Genomic DNA, 17,243 nt, shown 5'->3' on the forward strand with positions numbered 1-17,243 from the left:
CCTCGCCGCGGTCTCGCTCCTGTTCGTAGTCGCTCTTCTCCCTGGCGGTGTATAAGTTGGTGAAGGCCGGGTGGTCGATGAGCTGGTCGATGCGAGTCCGAAGAGCTTGTTTCGTGCGAGCCTTCAGTTCGGTGACGTTCCCTTGCTCGTCCAAACCCAGGGCGCGTGCGAGTTCCACCAGTTCCCTCCGGTTGAGGCGGTAGTGAGGCCGCTCAAAGACTTCTTCGTTGGGGACCCAGGGGGGCATTTTGTCAAGCGAGTGTAGGTTTTTGGCGATATGTACTAGGATGCAGATACGCCTCCCGCTCTCGCGGTGAGGCTCCGGAAGGAAGAGGCGTGAGAAAAACTACATAGACGCGGCGCTACGATATCTGCTCCCTCTCCCCAAGACGGCGCACCGAGCTTCGCTCGGTGCTCGCCTGTCGGTACGCAATCGCTCAGAGCGCGTACGCAGATCAGCCAAGCGATGGACGATCAAAGGGAAGGGGGCTCGCGTGAAGGAGTCGGGAGAAAAGGTAGCTATCTGTATCGATGGTCCTGTCGACCTTGCTAATAGCTTCAAAGAACGCATCGCCCCATAATATGATTGACGAGACGCAGAGCACGCTGCTCTATTGAAGATGGAGGCGAATAAGTGCTCAGGCTGATCAATGGAAATGGACTTATAATCAATTTTTTGGACCGAACGTGAGCCGAACTTTTGATACCCTGGACAAGAAGTATGTCAATCATTTGACGATACCCGGACTGAATGTATATAGACCCCTGTGCTATATTATGGTAACAAGGATGTACGTACTCACAGTCATGTAATTCTGCATGCCGTGCGCTCTTCGAGAGCGAATTCAGCCCGAGGTCATGGTTACGGCACCTAGAGCTGGTGGGCAGCGGTGGGTCTCTCGCAGTGCATCGCTCACTGCGTACTGGCGGCTTTATGATCAGCCAAGTATTTTGCATATGTATAGGCGGTTTCTGGACGAAGGCTTTTGTCGAGCAGGCTTCGCTATCACGAGTCGCCGCGTCCTCTCGATTGGCGCACAGACAGCGAGGGCTCTCCCGCACAGCGGCGACCACTACCCACGCATCTGATCAAGACACGAACGAGAATATCCAGAATATTACATCGGGTCGCCCCATCGGACATCCGATCGCAACATTGTCCGCGAGGGCGCTGACTTGACCTGTGGCATTGACACAGGCACAGGCACCAGCTGTTGGCGCCCTTCCCATTCTTCAAACGGAATCCAACGATGGTGGTGCAACACCATATGCCGCCATCGCCTCTCCTCGTCGTCCCACTCGATCAGCGCGTCCGAAGAGTAATTCACAAAGACCATCTTCCCGCCCTCATACCCAAATTCTTTCGCATGCGCAACCCACCGCGGCAGCGTGCGCATGGCCTTCTGTTCGCAGTACGCGCACCAATTCCTGCGGCGGTGCAGCTCGAGCAGCGTCGTGTACGGTATCTCGCCAAAGCTCGCGTACAGCGGCGCCCACTCCGAGTCAGGCGCGGTGCGGCGCTGGATCGGCATGGGCATCGTGCCGAAGCCGCCGCGCGCGAGCTGCGCTTGGGCTGGGCGGTAGGAGTCCAAATGGAGCCGGAGGGCCTGCTCACGCTTCGTGAGTTGGAACCGACGGCGGGGGTCATGCGACGGCGGGGGCGGACATGGGCTTCTGTCGTCGAAGGCGTGACCCTGCTCGTCGACGCCCATGCGTGGGCGGAGCAACCTCTCTGTGTCCGGGTTGGCCCGGCTCTGGATGCGCGGACATGTGCAGCAGGTCGCATCCTCACCGCAAAAAAAGCTGAGCAGCGCGCGGTAGTAGGAGTGGAGCTTGTCGTCCATGGTTTCCCCGTTCGGGGTACCTTTGGCAGCGTCAGACTCCATCTGTCGCAGCGCCGCAACGACCGCCTTAAGATCGGATTCTCCTCCATTGATCCGGATTACTGGAGGTTTCACGGAGAGCTTCGGATCCTGTTGCTGTGTAGAACTGCGTGGACTGCCGTCAGGGACAGATGCACGTCGCTCAAGGGCCACGTACCTGGGTGGGTCTTCAACCTCGGATCTTTCCACTGTCGAACGAGTAACATGCGTATTGGGGGTGGCGAGCCTCTCCAGGTCGCTCATCAGGGCCTGAGAGAGAGCCGCAGCGCTCATCGCCGCTTTCTCCGTCTTCACTACAAGCCTTTGAAGCTTCTTTGGCTCGTGTCGTAGCTCCGTGTCCGGAGCCGATAGATAGTCAGCGTCGTCCCCAAGGCGGCGACGCTTGATGCAGCGCTCAGGCGCCACAGGATCCGGAGATTGTGACCGTTTCCGCGTTGGCCAACGATCTTGGGGTGCGGGTGATATAATGGTAATCACCTCGTCTTCGGAGGTTTCCCCTGGCGTCGTGGACGGCTCGGAACGAGGACCAAGACCAAAAGTGGCGCTAACGCTACCTTCGCAACGCGATGAACATGAAGTTGATTGGAATGCGGTAGATGAGACTCACTGCACACTTCCCAGAGTCTCCGTGCCGTGTTGTGAAGGCTAGCGCCTAGTGAGAAGACATGCTGTTCTGATGGCTCAGCGCGTCTGCGCTTTTGACGAACATGATCGGTTTCCGTCCAGAGTTGATGAGAGCCACACTCCATGATGGTTAGGGGTCAAGTCGTGGCGATAAGTAGTAGTCTTTTGCAAGCAATTCAGAAACCCCGCGCCGAAGTGTGCTGTTTGCGCGGGTAGACAGATCGAATAGCTGGTACGGACGACGAGTGCCCACTGCCAACTGTGCTAGCCAAGGGGACACGTTGTCATACCCATTGTCCAAGTCCTCACGTGAAACGAGGCCGCGCGACGCGACGCGTCGCGTCGAGATTAGGAACGTCCGGGAGGCTCGATGAACGCACTCAATAATCGACTCGCGCAGATCTTGAACGCAGGCGCGTATTTTCTGTCTCTGGATACTACTAGCATTCACAGGGCGAGGCATGAAGACTGCGTGCCGCGTCCGAGAAGACAATAAGCCCCACTGGTTCATCGCCTCTCTGATGCCTCGTCGCCAGAACCCGTGGCTGAGACCATACAGATTGACCTTGATGCTTGCTCCATGATTGCGGCAAGTTGCGTCGTTCCCATTGGTGTGAAAAAGCTAACTGGCTTACTATAGTCATGGAATAGGTGCGTGTATCTTTATCTTGGCATTTATTGACCTTTTCAGCGCATGACCGCTTGCTAGAAGTAAGTAAGTCCATCTCCGCTGCGTCACAAAGGAAAATCAACTAAAGTCACCACCGGTCAACATCAATTCGTCTTTTGGCGGTTCGGGCCGATCGAGGTGCGTCCTTATACTTATCTGACAATTCCAGGTGCACATAAGGCTCTTTCACAGGTACCAAGCGATCTCCCTGTGCCGAGCCAAGAATTACTTATTCCTTCTTCGCGTCTGTCGTCACGCGAGCTCCGTACTAGTTCTGAAACGCCCATAGGTTAATCACTGCTCACCCGTCGAGATCGTGACAAAGGATACTCGCTCGAACGTCGTCCTCAAGCTCCGCCGAATGCTTTTGACTTGTACCGAGGTCCATGAGATACACAACAATGCGATTCAAGGCGAGCGTGCTATGTAGGTATCCCCAGCGGTCGGCGCACTGGCTGATGACAAGATGTGGCCAGCGCTTGACGGAGTCAGACGGACAGAGGGACGCGCGCGGCAACATTCCCACGAATACCAAAAGACAAAACGAGCCAGGTCTCCTACTCTCACGAACGAACATCGTACCAAACGGTCTCGTGTGTGAGGGCAGCCAGCGAGATAGGCAGCACTTGGCCGAGATTGAACGGCTGCGCGATCACAAGCGAGTAGACTACTAGAGTAGCCGCAGTTGCTTTTTTTCTAGATCAGATGACGCGACTAGCGAGCGCGGGCTTGACGACGACGACAACAACAGACCGATAACAATAACCATGCATAATTTGCGACTACCTTGTTCCCCGGACCGTAGCAAGGAGCTTGGGAATCCAAATTGCTGTCGAACGCATCCCAGACAACTCGAACCATATTGCGCGCGTACTGGAACCCACCCGACCACCTCGTCGCCGCCATCCCTTTCCCCAGCAAAAGCAAGTCCACACGTCTCTTGAAGGACCTCACGCGTAGGGTCTGCAAGCAACGTCTGACATCGTACAAAAAGAAGAAAACCGCACCAACTCTCGACGGCGACGATCTATACCTCCAAACCAGTACGCACGTCGCACGAGGACTCCTTCCCTCAGATGGATTGGCTGACCAATGAATAGGTCGGATGGACCACAACGACCGGCTTGCAAGCGGGCGACTACCAGCTCCTCACGCACAGTTCATCTCCACGAACCAGATGACCTCGGTGAGTACAGCAAACCCTCAGTCTACCACTCCTCACCATATCAAGTAGGCGTCTTCATCCGCAATCGTCGAAACGTCATACCCGCTCGTTCGGGCAGGAAAGCGATCTCGATCCATTTCCGTGACAGAGGAACGCCATACGAAACGTCGTCGCGTGGCGGATGAATCTCGAAGAGAAAGGAGGACCAAGGTTGGCGGTGCCCTGGGCGATCTCAAATTTCTGCAGGGGCAGAAGGGCAATGTGCTCGTGCTCGTGGCGGCGATGCAGCAAGGCATCAATCGCATGGAGAACGGTCTTGTGGATCTAGTAGTGAGGGGCGAGCGAGCTCGCCAACGGGGCTACTCCCATACGGGTTCCACAACTTGCGATGGGTCCACCGGAGTCAGCTTGTGAGTATTGCCTGTCGTTCTCGCCTTACTCCCGTCTCATGGCTATGGATGTAGGCTCCCGGGGGGAGACTCCAACTTATCCCAGCGACTGGAATCACAACAAGAGCTCACGAATCTAGGGACTTCCGACATCCATGCTCGCACATCCGAGACGACCAGTGTGCATCGCATTCGCGTCCGAACACATCCGGAAGACTATTCGCGCGATGAACTCGCGTCGCTATATCGCGCCCACATCGATGCTCCTCCAGTCCCCTGTACTTGTCGACGGACCGCGCTACAGCAGGGACGGATCAAGGACACAACGTATGTGCGCCCCCGCCCCCGCATCGGCGTGGATGTACAGGGAATAGCTTTTGAAGACTGGACCTCCAATTCGACGCTCTTGAAGAAGGAGCAACTCCTCCGGATGCGCTCGACCTCCAGCATATACGCCGATGTCACACCTGACGCCGATGTTTTCCCGGCACGGATCTGGCCCCGATGCCCCAGGGCACCGTCGACAGGTTTTATCCTTCAATTTCGACATATACCTCCTGGCGTTTCTGATCGTCTGGAAACGTGGCACATCGAGAGGGGACGCTGTTTGACCTGCATAGCGAGGGCGATGCGCACCTTCCCTCCATGGATCATCAAATTCACTCCTTTCAACGTGACGATAGAAGACGGGGATCCTGTATTCATGAACGATAGGCAGGACGAACTGGTCGAGTGGGATGAAGAACGGAAGCGTTGGCGCCACCTTGTCTTTGATCACTATCGATGGCTTCCTGTTGAGGAACTGGAGGAGAGACCGAGCGACCGCACCGCCGACGCCCAGATCGTCAATGGATTATATAACACACCTGTCCCTGATTCCTATACGGTTGCTTACTGGCGGATAATTGATACGTGACGATAAGTACGTATCGCGCGCTCATCTGCATTGCCATGACAAAGCACCGACAGCTCTTGTGTTCAGCGTTCACAATTGTGCCGCCCTAGCTTACCTGTGCCTTGCTTTATTGGTTATGAAGAGGTGTATGTAATAATGTTCCGAGGCCCCTCAGAGCCCTTCGACTTGTACGGTGCGCCAGCCCGAACCCCTAGATACGGTTAGTGCCGTGCTGTTGACGGCGCCGAAACTTCATGCAGCGTGCCATTCGATAGGCCGTGCACAGCTCGTAAACAAAGCCCGTCACTGTGAAGAATTCGGTTGCCTTGTCTCGAGTGCTTGTCTGTAGCTCGTGCATATGCATGCAGTAACTCCGACGGTGGTTATTGTCCGTGAACCCGTTTCGCCACCTTGGACAAAGCACCACCACGAAAATGCATAAAACGGTTCGTTGCTGGTGTTCTACGGATTATTGAGACGTTCTCGCCCCCCTACCCCCCCTCATGGACCGATCTCAGAGTGCACACCTTTCCTTCGAGGACCCCGCGGTGTTTGCTCGGCATGCGTCTAGCATACACGAGCTTCGTGAGCAAGGCTGGGCTTTTTTCCAGTCCACGGTCAAGAGCCGCTCGCACCTGCTCCTTGATAACTCGGCGAAAACATGGGGATTATGTTATTCGACTTCCGATCGGACTCTCGATACTCGAGTTGAAGACAACGGTTAGCATCGTTGAGAAAAGATGGTGCTCATCGCTGACAAGCTAGCATGTGACAGGTAGACTTGATGCATGCCCTGTTGAGCAAAATCCTTTTGCCACGGTGTCGCTCGTGAAAGACACCTCGGGAGACGTCGAACAGTCAGATGCTTGCACGGAGATTTCATGCGATAGCCTCGAGGTCGAAGTCTACGTACGTCCTGTGATCCTTGTAATCATGAACCATCTTCCCTGACAACTTCAACAGATAAATGGAGCGCATCTCATACCTGGAGAGCCACGCAAACTCCAATCCAATGACGTTGTTCGGTTCAATGGTGCAGGTGGGTAGGCATATCATTAGTCGTGTTTGCGGGCTCTTAATCGTTGGTATCTTGAAGAGTACATCTATCGGCACTTAATTGGTGCTCAAGATACGCCCTACGGTGTCGAGGCCGAACGGTACGATGTCCGCGAACCCATAGCGGTCGGAGAGTCAGCACCAAGTACTGTGTATACCGATTGCATGACATTCAAACACTGACAGTTTTCCCAGGCCGTTGGATCGCAAAGCACTTGAAAACCCGCCAGGCTGTCGTCGTCAAGCGTATCACGGTACCGACTAGAAGGCTCGACGAAGTTGCATCTAATATCAGGATATGCGACGAGCTCCGCCACCGGAACATTGTGTCCCTGTTTGACTGCTATATGCATCCCGAGGATCTTCAGCGCCCCGAGAGACGAATCAGTAAGCGATGCGCGCGGCAGGTGGTCTCGTTGAGGACTTACGCTACCTATCATCGTCAGGCATTGTGACGTCGTTCACTCCTCACGGAAATCTACACGACTTCATCACAGTAGGCAATGGAAAACTCGGTGGGTGCCTCTCCATGCTTTCTTTGCGACTGCTGCTGACTCTCTTTGACTTCAGGTGAAACTCTTTCTCGACCCGTCATGGCCCAACTCATGGATGGGCTGATGGTGAGGGACACGCGCGTATCGATGATGATTGCGATTGACTGACTCTCATATGTTAGTATATGCATGATCAAGGCATACTCCACTGCGACATGAAGCCTGAGGTTAGTATTGTGGCTATCGTGCGTCTGGCTGACTGACAGTAGAGCCGCTCAGCATGTCCTCGTATACGGTTTGGGCTCAGCTGGTCCCATAGTCAAAATCAGTGGTCTCGGGCTCGCCACGCGCTCTGGGAAGAATGACGGTAGGGAGCTCAGTCCATCTCTTCGTCGGGCGATGATGAAGAGCGCCGCATGGGCTCCACCTGAATCGCTGAACTATGAGCATACGGAGCTCAGCGATGCCTTCAGCTTAGGAGCCATCATGTTTTTCATGTGAGCCGTTTGCACGCGTTCCTTCGTCCATGGCGCTTACCACGTTCTTCCGGGAAGCCACTGGGGTAAGCCGCTTTATGACATAGAAGGAGGCATGTTCTTCGAAGAAATCATGCAACGGAGGCGCACGAATTTCACTAAATTACGGAGGCAGATGATGAGCTCCAACGGTAATCCATCATCCTTGTTTGTCCACGCATAATGCTGATAGATTCTTCCTTTGCAGCATGTGACCTCATCGAAAGCCTTACGAAGGTGTCCATGAGCGAACGAATTGGCTTACGCGAAGCGCGACGACACGCCTGGTTCAACGGATGTCAAGTCCCCCCTCCATTCTCTGCTCAATACCAGTACGACGACCCACTGGTTCAAGAATTTATCGCTAGAGGCGGGAGACCTGCCGTTAGCAACCATGACCCCGTCAACAAGAACGGTCTTCTGGACTTCAGCGACTGCTTCTCCGCCGACAGCGATTCTCTGTTCGATGCCGGCCTTATCTCCGAGAGCGAATTCGAGGCGCGCCGGGGGCTTGAATGGGATGTTCTGGATTCTCTCGTAAATTCCACTTTCTTGGAGTCTGAGGGCTACTTTGGCGCGCTTGCTAGCGAAATATCCCCGGAACCAAGCTCCTCGCTCGCCACGATCTGTGTCATCCCGATCACTGGAGCACAGGCTTGTGAACCCGTCATAACCGCGGGGGCGCCGTCGTTCGTCGAGCCGGAACGTTACGACTACGAAGAAACAGACGTTAAAGGCTGGGATCCCGTGAGCGAAACCTTCGTTTCCTTGGCCGACAAACCCAACCGGCGCGGACCGCGGGTCTAACCTATTGGGTGGACTTATCGCCGGACCCGGTGAACACGGCGGCGAAGGCACTGGCACGCGGTAGCGTCCCTCTTGCAGACGTGAGGTACCTGGGAACTCGGCAGTCTGGATCGGCGAAGCCAACGTTGAAACGCGGGGATCTTGGGAATAATGACGAGGTGCTCGGGATGGATATGGATCTAATTTTTTTCTTGCAAATTATGCTCTATGTTATGCAACGGAAACATCTCCTTTCCATTGCAAGTAAGACTAAGAAGACGTGGCTATACGAAAGTACCCCATGGACGCAAATACTATGGATGTACCATCAATGCAATAGTGTACCATCAATGCAATCGGTCTGAAATCTCGTCACTGCGGGGCTCCTCTCATCCTAATCCCTACATATTAAATTGATTGCATATACAGTACTATCTAATGATATGTGCCAAAGGAACAGAGCGAAGCATTAGGGGATGGGCCTACAGAAAATGCGCAATGTCGTTTGGGGAACCATCCAAGCATGCTCTAGCATGAAGACACGGCTCGGCTCAAGGGATCGGAACTAATAAATATCTGAATATATTCAAGTATACTCTATACTATACAGAAGGTACGTCTGTAAATCCCGATACGTGATATCTGCAACTTTGTGCTTGCTATGCAAGGATTACTGGCGGAGGTGCCATGAATGCAATTGAAGCTCCGCTTTAAATGCTGACAAAGCAAGGTCAGATTGCAGGAGCTCCCCTCCAGAAGGTCGCGGCCTCGGCTTCTCGGCCTTGGGGGATCCGTTGTGCAATCTGCAGAGTCATCGACACGTCCTACCGGCATCGCTCTGGCAAGGCATCCCGCGTACCAAAATATTTGAGGCTTGACATATAGCTGCTACATGGTTTTGGCTACCATATGATCTAGTTTCTGGATGGATTGGCAATGAAATGTCGATTTTGAACCATCAGTGCAATCGAAATTGCATTGATGGTACATCCATAGTACGGTCAAGAAAAGAATGTGGTACCACCTCGCCGGAGATTCAAGGGTGTTCTCGGCAGGTCCGAAGCCCGGAAAACGTGCGTCGGCCCAGACGCCGCGTTTTCCCAGTCTTCGAACGATATCCAGCGGTGATGGTGCAAGACCATATGCCGCCATCGCCTCTCCTCCCCGTCCCACTCCAGGAGCGCGGTATTGTTCGATCTGACGAAGACGAGGTCCCCGTTCTCCGAAGGGTCCTTGCTGACCGACGCGTGCGCCGTCCACGGCGGCAACGTACGCATCGCCTCCGCCACGCAGTACTTGCATCGGTTCCAGCGGTTCAGCTCCGCGAGCGAGTCGCGCGATAGGTCGTTCAAGTGCGCGTACCGCGTCCGATCGGGATATCGCGTGCGGGTCGGCGGTTGCAGCAGAGGCGCGGGCGTCGCGTGGAAGCCGCCGGAAAAGGCTTTGGCGGGGCGCGACGGGTGGAAGCGCAGGTCGAGCCGGAGTTTCTTCTCCGCGCTCGTGCAGCGGAGCGGATGGCCGTTGACGGTGCGCTGCGCCTCGGGCGAGCACGCGCTCCAGTCGTCGAAGGCGTGGCCTTGGGCATCTACGCCGATACGTGGACGGGGCGTGGCTAAGGGCGCCCTGTCGGAGTCTGCGTCGCGTCGGTGCAGGACGGGCGGGCATGTGCAGCATGTCGCGTCCTCGCCGGGAAAGAAGCCGAGCAGAGCGCGGTAGTAGCAGTGGAGCTTAGCATCCATGCCGTCACTGGGCGCGGTACCCTGGGCGATAGTGGATTCGATCTGTTTGAGCGCGGCGACTATTGTCTTGAGGTCGGCCTCTGGTTCACCGGTCCGGACTGTTAAGGGTGTTTCCAAGTGCGCGTTAGTTTTCCCGAGTGTGGAGCCATCCCGACATCCGTAAGGGCGGGCGACAATCCGTGAGGGAAGAGCGTGCATGCTGGGAGCGTCAAGTCTGTCGAGGTTGTTTGCCAGGGCCCGAATGCGAGCCAGAGCGCACACTGTTGCTTTCTCTGTCTTTTCTGAGAGATCTCGGAACTTCTCCACCTCGTTCCGTGTCCACGTCTCACCAGCCGCCGGTAGATTATTGACGTCGTTCACGGCTACGCGGCGACGCTTTCGACATCGCTCAGCCACCCTAGCATCCGGAGACTGCGATCGTTTGCGCGACGACCGCCGGAGTTGGGGAGCGGGAAATCTGATCCTCATTTGTTCGCCTTGGGAGTTATTTCTCGGAGGAGTGGCGACTCTAGACCCTTTTGGAGGAAGGCCAAGACTAAGGGCGGCGGTGACGCTGCCTGCACAACGTGATGAGGAAGGGGACCGATAGCACGCGGATAATGGGGCTCACTGCACAATTTAAGAAGGTTCCTCGTCTTACCATGAAGGCCAGAGCCCAGTGCGGAGACAGGGTGTTCGGACGGTTCAGCAGCGCCGTGCCCGTTGAGATCATCGTTAAATCTCGTCCGAAGTTGCTGAAAGCCGCTCTCCATATCTGCCGAAGTTCCGAGTTGTGCTAGTACCACGGTCGTATATTCGAGTAGGTTGGGTAGCGTTCCTCAGGTTTCGCGCTGGTAAAGGTGTTTTGGCTATGCGATTAAGAGACGCGCATACGAGTTCACTGTTCGAGCCACTGAGATAAAAATAGCTCGCATGGCAAGTTCATTTTGCCACGCCACCGGCCATATCCGAACGTTTTCCCTCTGAGCTCTCAGATCTCAGTTCATGCCGCGCTCGTCTCGAGTACTTCTGACTGCAGAATCTGATGCATATACACTGTACACGGATCTGCCTACTACGGAGGTGCTGTCTAAGCAATCCTCATCACGCCCTCTCTCGATGGCCGTGGCCCATTGGGGCGCATGTTCGATTCTGACGTGAGTCTCGCGGCGAACGACAGTACTTGCCGATCGATTGTACGGCTGTATCTGGTTTATACTGTGGTGCATGCGAGGCGCGCTTGATAGTTGCAACGGGACTTTCGATTTGTCTCCGGGAGCGGCCGTCGACAGGCGCACAGCGTGGTCTGCACGTATGCTCTCAAGCCATACAAACACATTTGCTGTGTCTGCTGATCCTGGCAATCATTCTGTGGATACGAGGTGGCCAGGTTATCGCGCAGTGTGAGGGAGGTTGGAGTGACGGATCGTACAAGATCGAAGCGAGGTCGTTTCCTGTTTTGGTGAGTGATTCCTTGGCTTCTTCGTGAGTGAGCTGACCGTTCCTCCATCATCAGGAGGTCCACCTTCTCGATGACGGAACGACCAGGCCACGACGCGAACGGAAGTTCTCAAGTTCAATCATATGTACAGTCGATGCGGCTTGTCGCGGCAAGGTCATGCAGCGACACTCGTGGGCCACCAGCCGTGTCTTCGCTGGCCAAGGTTGGGCTTCGAAGTAAGCATACACGCAGTGCTGCATTCATAGTTCTCACCTCCTGCATGGGTTAGGTGCATATGACGCCCTATGGCGTTGCGCCCTTGGATCACCTCGCCGGCCCGGCGCGCACTTCAGCGTCGTCGTGATATCGAGCGCTTCTTCATGCTTCCTACGCCCGTGCGAGCAGCTGCTTCGGTGCGCTCGGGAACACGAGCGCGCCCAAGCCGGGCCACGGGACCATCTCGTTCGATGCCATGGACGTTCTTAAAGCCGTCCCGGCGCTGAGCGGTGAAATCTCCATCCCAAGCGACAACGGCAAACGCGATGGTCGCATTGGTGTCATCTGCAGCGGCTCTCCTGCTCCTATCCGCCACAGTTCTGCTCGTTGACGGCCGAGAGCTCTCGTCACTACAACGAGGTCTGTACGCCCAATCTCCTACGCTCGACAGTCGAGGTGTCACCCATTCGCTGAATGTTTCCACCTGTCCCGGCTACGCCCTCGCCGGATTGACGGAGAGCGCGTCTGGGCTGACGGCGAAGCTCAACCTCGCGGGTACGGCCTGCAACGCATTCGGGACCGACTTTGCGAACTTGACGATCAGCGTCACCTACGAAACGCAAACGAGGTACCGTATCTCTTCTGTCCTTTTCCCTGTCGCAGCGAGCCGACAGGGAACCGCAGGTTACACGTCTCCATCGCCGACAGCAACAGCTCCAACTTTGTCGTCCCAGATTCCGTCATCCCCCGCCCTTCTGGCACGCACCCCAAAGAATCCTCGGATCTGGTCTTCAACTACGACTCCTCCCCTTTCGCCTTTTGGATCACCCGCCGCTCATCCCCTGACGCTACCCCGCTCTTCGACACTCGTACATCATCGCTCCCGCAGACGCCCATCCCGCCCGTCGTCGCTGGAGACACCTCCACCGCATTGGATGGATTCCCGCTGGTCTTCGAAGACCAGTACCTGCAACTTACCTCAGCATTACCTAAAGGCGCGAACATATACGGCCTCGGGGAAATCATCGCGTCCGCCGGTATCCGACGCGACGTCGGCATCGATGGAGATGGAAACCCGACGAACGGCACGATCCAGACCATGTGGGCGCGCGACGCCGGGGACCCTATCGACCAGAACGAGTACGGCGTGCACCCGTTCTACATCGAACAGCGCTACGACGCAGACGCATCCTCCTCCTCGTCCCACGGCGTGTTCCTCGCCTCCGCCGCCGGCTCGGACATCCTCCTCTCCACCCCGCCCGGATCGAACGTCTCCCTGATCGAGTACCGCCTCCTCGGCGGCATCCTCGACTTCTACTTCCTCTCCGGGCCCGACCCCATATCCGTCGCCGAGCAGTATTCGGAAATCGTCGGCACGCCGACGTGGCAGCCGTACTGGGCCTTCGGCTTCCACCTCTGCCGCTGGGGCTACGCGAGCACGAACGAGACCAAGGAGCAGGTCGCGGCCATGCGCGCCGCCAACGTCCCGCTCGAGGTGATGTGGAACGACATCGACCTCTACCACGCCCGGCGGGACTTCACGTCCGACCCGGTGTCCTTCCCCGGCGACGAGGAGCGCGCGTTCATCGAGGAGCTCCACGAGAACCACCAGCGGTACATCGCGATCGTCGACGCGGCCGTCGCGCACACCGCGAACGCCACCGACGTCTACGACCCTTACACTTCGGGCGCGGAGAGGGACGTGTTCGTCAAGAACCCTGACGGGAGCGAGTACGTGGGGCAGGTGTGGCCCGGCTATACGGTGTTCCCGGACTGGTTCAGCGAGGGCGCGGCGGGCTGGTGGACGGAGGCGCTCCGGAACTGGACGGACGGCGGGGTGACGTTCGACGGATTGTGGCTCGACATGAACGAAGTGAGCTCGTTCTGTACCGGCAGCTGGTAAGCGTGGCCCTTCCCATCTCCGTAGCGGATCCCGTTTTTCTTCCCGCGACTGACGACGGAAATGGGGGCGGGCGTGACAGCGGATCGGGCGTCGATTTCTCCACAGACGCGAGCTCGCACGAGCGCCGAGCGACGACGCCGGGCCTAGGCGCCGGCGAGGAGCAGGACGTCGACGTCAACGATCCGCCGTATACCATCCACAACGGTGCGTTTGTTTGTTCGCCGAGCGCCCCCGCCCTTCCCCCCCCCCCCCCCTAACTAATAACGACTTGGATAACGTCGTGCAGGCAACGGCGGGCTGTCAATCAGCACGATCGCGACGAACGCGACGCACGCCAACGGCTTCGTCGAATACGACACGCACAACATGTGGGGCACGATGGAAGCCATCGCGTCGCACAAGGCGTTACTCGATATTCTTCCTGGTGCGATATCTCGACCTCCGCCGCGTCTCTTCGATGGCACCTTTTCTCTGATGTTTTCGATCGTGTGGTTAGGAAAACGTCCGTTCATCATCGGCAGGTCGACGTTTGCCGGCGCAGGACGCTGGGAAGGCCACTGGCTCGGGGACAACTACAGTTTATGGAGCTACATGCGTTACGCTATCCAGGGTGTGTTGCAGTTCCAGATGTTCCAAGTACCGATGGTTGGTCCGGACACCTGTGGCTTCAGTGAGTGTGCTTCCATGATCTCAACTTCCTGTGTCGTGGGGCTGATGGAATTGCTGGTGGATAGATGATAATACCACCGAACAGTGAGCTATGACGATAACCCAACGGAAATCAGGCGAGGCTTTACTTAAGTGTGCATTGTATAGGCTTTGCAACCGCTGGATGCAGCTCTCCGCGTTCTTCGTGCGCCGCCGCCCATTCGCTCGCAATGTTTATCTTGTGCTTGACATTTCTGTTGGACGATGACAGCCGTTCTACAGAAATCATAATACGATTGGCGCCCTCTCGCAAGAACCGTATCGCTGGGAAAGCGTTGCCAACGCGTCGCGCACGGCCATCGCCATCCGCTATGCCCTCCTCCCCTACTGGGTACGTACACCCCTCCCTCGTCCTCTATTCCGTTGCCGACGGTACCACCACGCATAGTATTCGCTTTTCGCCAACGCGTCGACGCGCGGTACGCCACCCCTGCGCCCGCTCGCCTTTGCCTTCCCGGACCAGCTCTCCCTCGCCGGTAACTCGGACCAATTCGTCATCGGAGGCGACCTCCTCGTCACGCCCGTCCTCGAAGAGAACGCCACCTCGGTCACGGGCGTCTTCCCTTCCGGCGCGGTCTGGCGCGACTGGTACACCCACGAGGTCGTGAACGTGTCCGCGGACGGGACGGCCACGCTGGACGCGCCGCTGGGGCACATCAACGTCCACGTCCGAGACGGCGCGGCGATACTGCTGCATGCGGAGCCCGGGTATACGACCAACGAGACGCGCGAGGGTCCGTTCGAGCTGCTCGTGGTGCAGGCGGCGGACGGCTACGCCCAAGGCGAGGCGTACATCGACGACGGGATCAGCGTTCAGCCAACCCCCAGCAAGGTACGTTACGTCCCTCCCTTTCTGTATGTCTGGCAGGGAAGTGACGGCCGACGGTTTTTGCTAGACCGTCAAGTTTGCGGCGACGGAGGGAAAGCTCACGATCGGTCCCGAGGGCGACTACGACATCGCGCAGAAGTTGACGCGCGTGACCATCCTCGGCGTGCCGGGCTTGGCGAGCAACGTGACGGTCAAGGTCGGCGGGCAGGAGGCGCCGCAAGCGTCGGTCGCCGTCGACGCCGGTCTTCGACGGATCGTAGTGGACGGGTTGGAGCTCGATCTGAACGAACACCTAACGATTGCCTGGTCTTAACCAGGGATAGCCGAGGAGTGCGCGTTCGAGTAAGCGGAAGATGTACGCACGAGATGATCAACATGTTGAATGCTCCGAGTTCCACTTTAGAGTGTACCATGAAACGAGGACGAGAATCTTGACTTGCGATGACGGTATTTCGAGGGTGCAGCATAGGGCATATAAGCATAAGGTTCCATATGGAAAAGCATACATATTCATAACATAACATCATAGTTCTTCAAAGCCGAGAGGAGACCGCGTCGTTCGTGGAAGAGAATCAGAGGTCGCTGCGCCAGACCGATCATAATATGGCTCCGGTGGTCCGTGCTTTGCCGGGATCAATGTACCCCTGCCCTTGGAGGTCGACGGTCTCCGTATCGCCAAGCATGAATAGCTGGCCGTTGAAGTCGACGTCGCCCGTAACGACCGCCTTGCCGCGGACCACGACTTTGCCATGGATGACCAGTTTGCCCGTGTTGCGGACGGTAAGGCCTTTCAAGAAGATTGTGTCGCCGCATACAGTCGGTTCGGACGTGCCGCACCTGGAAGGTCCCGCGGAGAGCTCCGTCTGAAACGCGTGGTCCCAGCCATAGCGCTCCAGCATCTGTAGGGAGCGCGCGCGGGCGCGAGCTGGAACGTCCTCCGGCCCTTCTGCTTCTTCCTCGCAGTCCACATCGGTCGTCATCCAGCCCTGGCCGCGGTTGATCGCGACGTCGCCGTGGACCAGCAGGTCCCGGTTGAAGTCGACGTCACCGTTGACCTCCAGCTCGCCTTCGACAACGAAGGGGCCGAACACCGTCACGTCGCCGCGGATCACCCTGAGCTCGTTATCGACCACGACCTTGCAGCGCCGATAGCGCCTGGCCCGGCGGATCCGTCGAGCCACGTAGCTCGCCGTGCGGTGCGTCCTCTGGATGCCGACGCGCCTCTGCTTGAGCTTACGATGGCGTCTCGGGCGGCTGGCGGATATTTCGCCGTCGCTTCGATATTGATCCACGAAGGAACGAATCTGCACCGCTAGACAAGGGAAGACACTTCAGACGCCTAGGAAAGAGGGGGAAAAACGTAAGCGCATACCATTCCATCGTTTCGGCATCGAAGAGGATACAGGCAGGCCACCGGCAGCTGCAACATCCTCGTTGACCTAGGCACAGATGAGCATACGTATCTCGAGACAAAAAAGACCTCGCACTTACGCCGGAGCCGACTTCGACGCTATGTTGCACTGTTCTCGCTTCGGAATTTTGAATCCCGTGAACTACTGTGCCAAAGGTCAGCTTCCGCGTTGAACCTACCCACAACCCCACTTTATGCACTTACCCGTATGCGGCATGAGAAGCCATCTGGCGTAGTTCTTGACGAGGCCGGGATCGGCTGAACCCTGAGGATGCTGAGAGTCGACGAGGAAGGGACACCGAGTGTAGCTCATAGTGTCGACGGTTGGGTACGGAGGCGGTCGAATCGGCGAATGCGGGTACGACTTTTGCAACGGAGAGGGATCACCTCGCCCTTTTTATACGTGCGGTCGACGCCAACGTCGCTTTGGTGAGTGTCCAACCGTCCGCTTCATGCCCCGCGTAGCTTTGTCGTGGTCGCGGTCGCGGTCTCGAAGGGGGTGTCGAACAATGGCCACCGTAGGCTCACTTGTCGTGTCGG

At 56.9% G+C, this 17,243-nt stretch overlaps 6 protein-coding genes across 6 annotated transcripts; 3 read left to right on the forward strand and 3 right to left on the reverse strand.

The window, feature by feature from the left end:
* Positions 1–1,118: 1,118 nt before the first annotated feature.
* PUNSTDRAFT_138577 (uncharacterized protein) lies at positions 1,119–2,632 on the reverse strand (the record flags this gene model as incomplete). The annotated part of the gene is made up of 4 exons (XM_007388268.1): positions 1,119–1,989; positions 2,041–2,433; positions 2,491–2,528; positions 2,591–2,632. 4 exons carry the CDS (start codon positions 2,630–2,632, stop codon positions 1,119–1,121), a joined length of 1,344 nt encoding a protein of 447 aa, XP_007388330.1.
* Positions 2,633–4,144: 1,512 nt separating this feature from the next.
* On the forward strand, positions 4,145–5,648 carry PUNSTDRAFT_55547 (uncharacterized protein; the record flags this gene model as incomplete). Its single annotated transcript, XM_007388269.1, has 4 exons — positions 4,145–4,220; positions 4,278–4,363; positions 4,412–4,756; positions 4,807–5,648. The coding sequence occupies exons 3-4, from the start codon at positions 4,731–4,733 to the stop codon at positions 5,645–5,647; spliced, it is 867 nt and encodes a 288-aa protein (XP_007388331.1). The 5' UTR covers positions 4,145–4,220; positions 4,278–4,363; positions 4,412–4,730.
* A 481-nt stretch (positions 5,649–6,129) lies between these two features.
* PUNSTDRAFT_138579 (kinase-like protein) lies at positions 6,130–8,498 on the forward strand (the record flags this gene model as incomplete). The annotated part of the gene is made up of 11 exons (XM_007388270.1): positions 6,130–6,346; positions 6,402–6,535; positions 6,590–6,665; positions 6,723–6,827; positions 6,878–7,069; positions 7,129–7,197; positions 7,253–7,302; positions 7,359–7,403; positions 7,456–7,673; positions 7,731–7,843; positions 7,900–8,498. 11 exons carry the CDS (start codon positions 6,130–6,132, stop codon positions 8,496–8,498), a joined length of 1,818 nt encoding a protein of 605 aa, XP_007388332.1.
* A 980-nt stretch (positions 8,499–9,478) lies between these two features.
* Positions 9,479–10,968, reverse strand: PUNSTDRAFT_138580 (uncharacterized protein; the record flags this gene model as incomplete). The annotated part of the gene is made up of 2 exons (XM_007388271.1): positions 9,479–10,773; positions 10,827–10,968. 2 exons carry the CDS (start codon positions 10,966–10,968, stop codon positions 9,479–9,481), a joined length of 1,437 nt encoding a protein of 478 aa, XP_007388333.1.
* Positions 10,969–11,944: 976 nt separating this feature from the next.
* PUNSTDRAFT_108330 (uncharacterized protein) lies at positions 11,945–15,745 on the forward strand. Its single transcript, XM_007388272.1, has 11 exons — positions 11,945–12,485; positions 12,527–12,721; positions 12,770–13,751; positions 13,835–13,959; positions 14,042–14,179; positions 14,252–14,427; positions 14,492–14,508; positions 14,572–14,608; positions 14,675–14,794; positions 14,852–15,295; positions 15,360–15,745. The coding sequence occupies exons 1-11, from the start codon at positions 12,179–12,181 to the stop codon at positions 15,603–15,605; spliced, it is 2,787 nt and encodes a 928-aa protein (XP_007388334.1). The 5' UTR covers positions 11,945–12,178; the 3' UTR covers positions 15,606–15,745.
* A 143-nt stretch (positions 15,746–15,888) lies between these two features.
* On the reverse strand, positions 15,889–17,016 carry PUNSTDRAFT_138582 (uncharacterized protein; the record flags this gene model as incomplete). Its single annotated transcript, XM_007388273.1, has 4 exons — positions 15,889–16,604; positions 16,665–16,731; positions 16,784–16,845; positions 16,908–17,016. The coding sequence occupies 4 exons, from the start codon at positions 17,014–17,016 to the stop codon at positions 15,889–15,891; spliced, it is 954 nt and encodes a 317-aa protein (XP_007388335.1).
* Between the last annotated feature and the right edge of the window lie 227 nt (positions 17,017–17,243).

This window comes from Punctularia strigosozonata, assembly GCF_000264995.1.
Source record: "Punctularia strigosozonata HHB-11173 SS5 unplaced genomic scaffold PUNSTscaffold_17, whole genome shotgun sequence".
In the NCBI taxonomy this organism is placed as follows: Eukaryota; Fungi; Basidiomycota; class Agaricomycetes; order Corticiales; family Punctulariaceae; genus Punctularia; species Punctularia strigosozonata.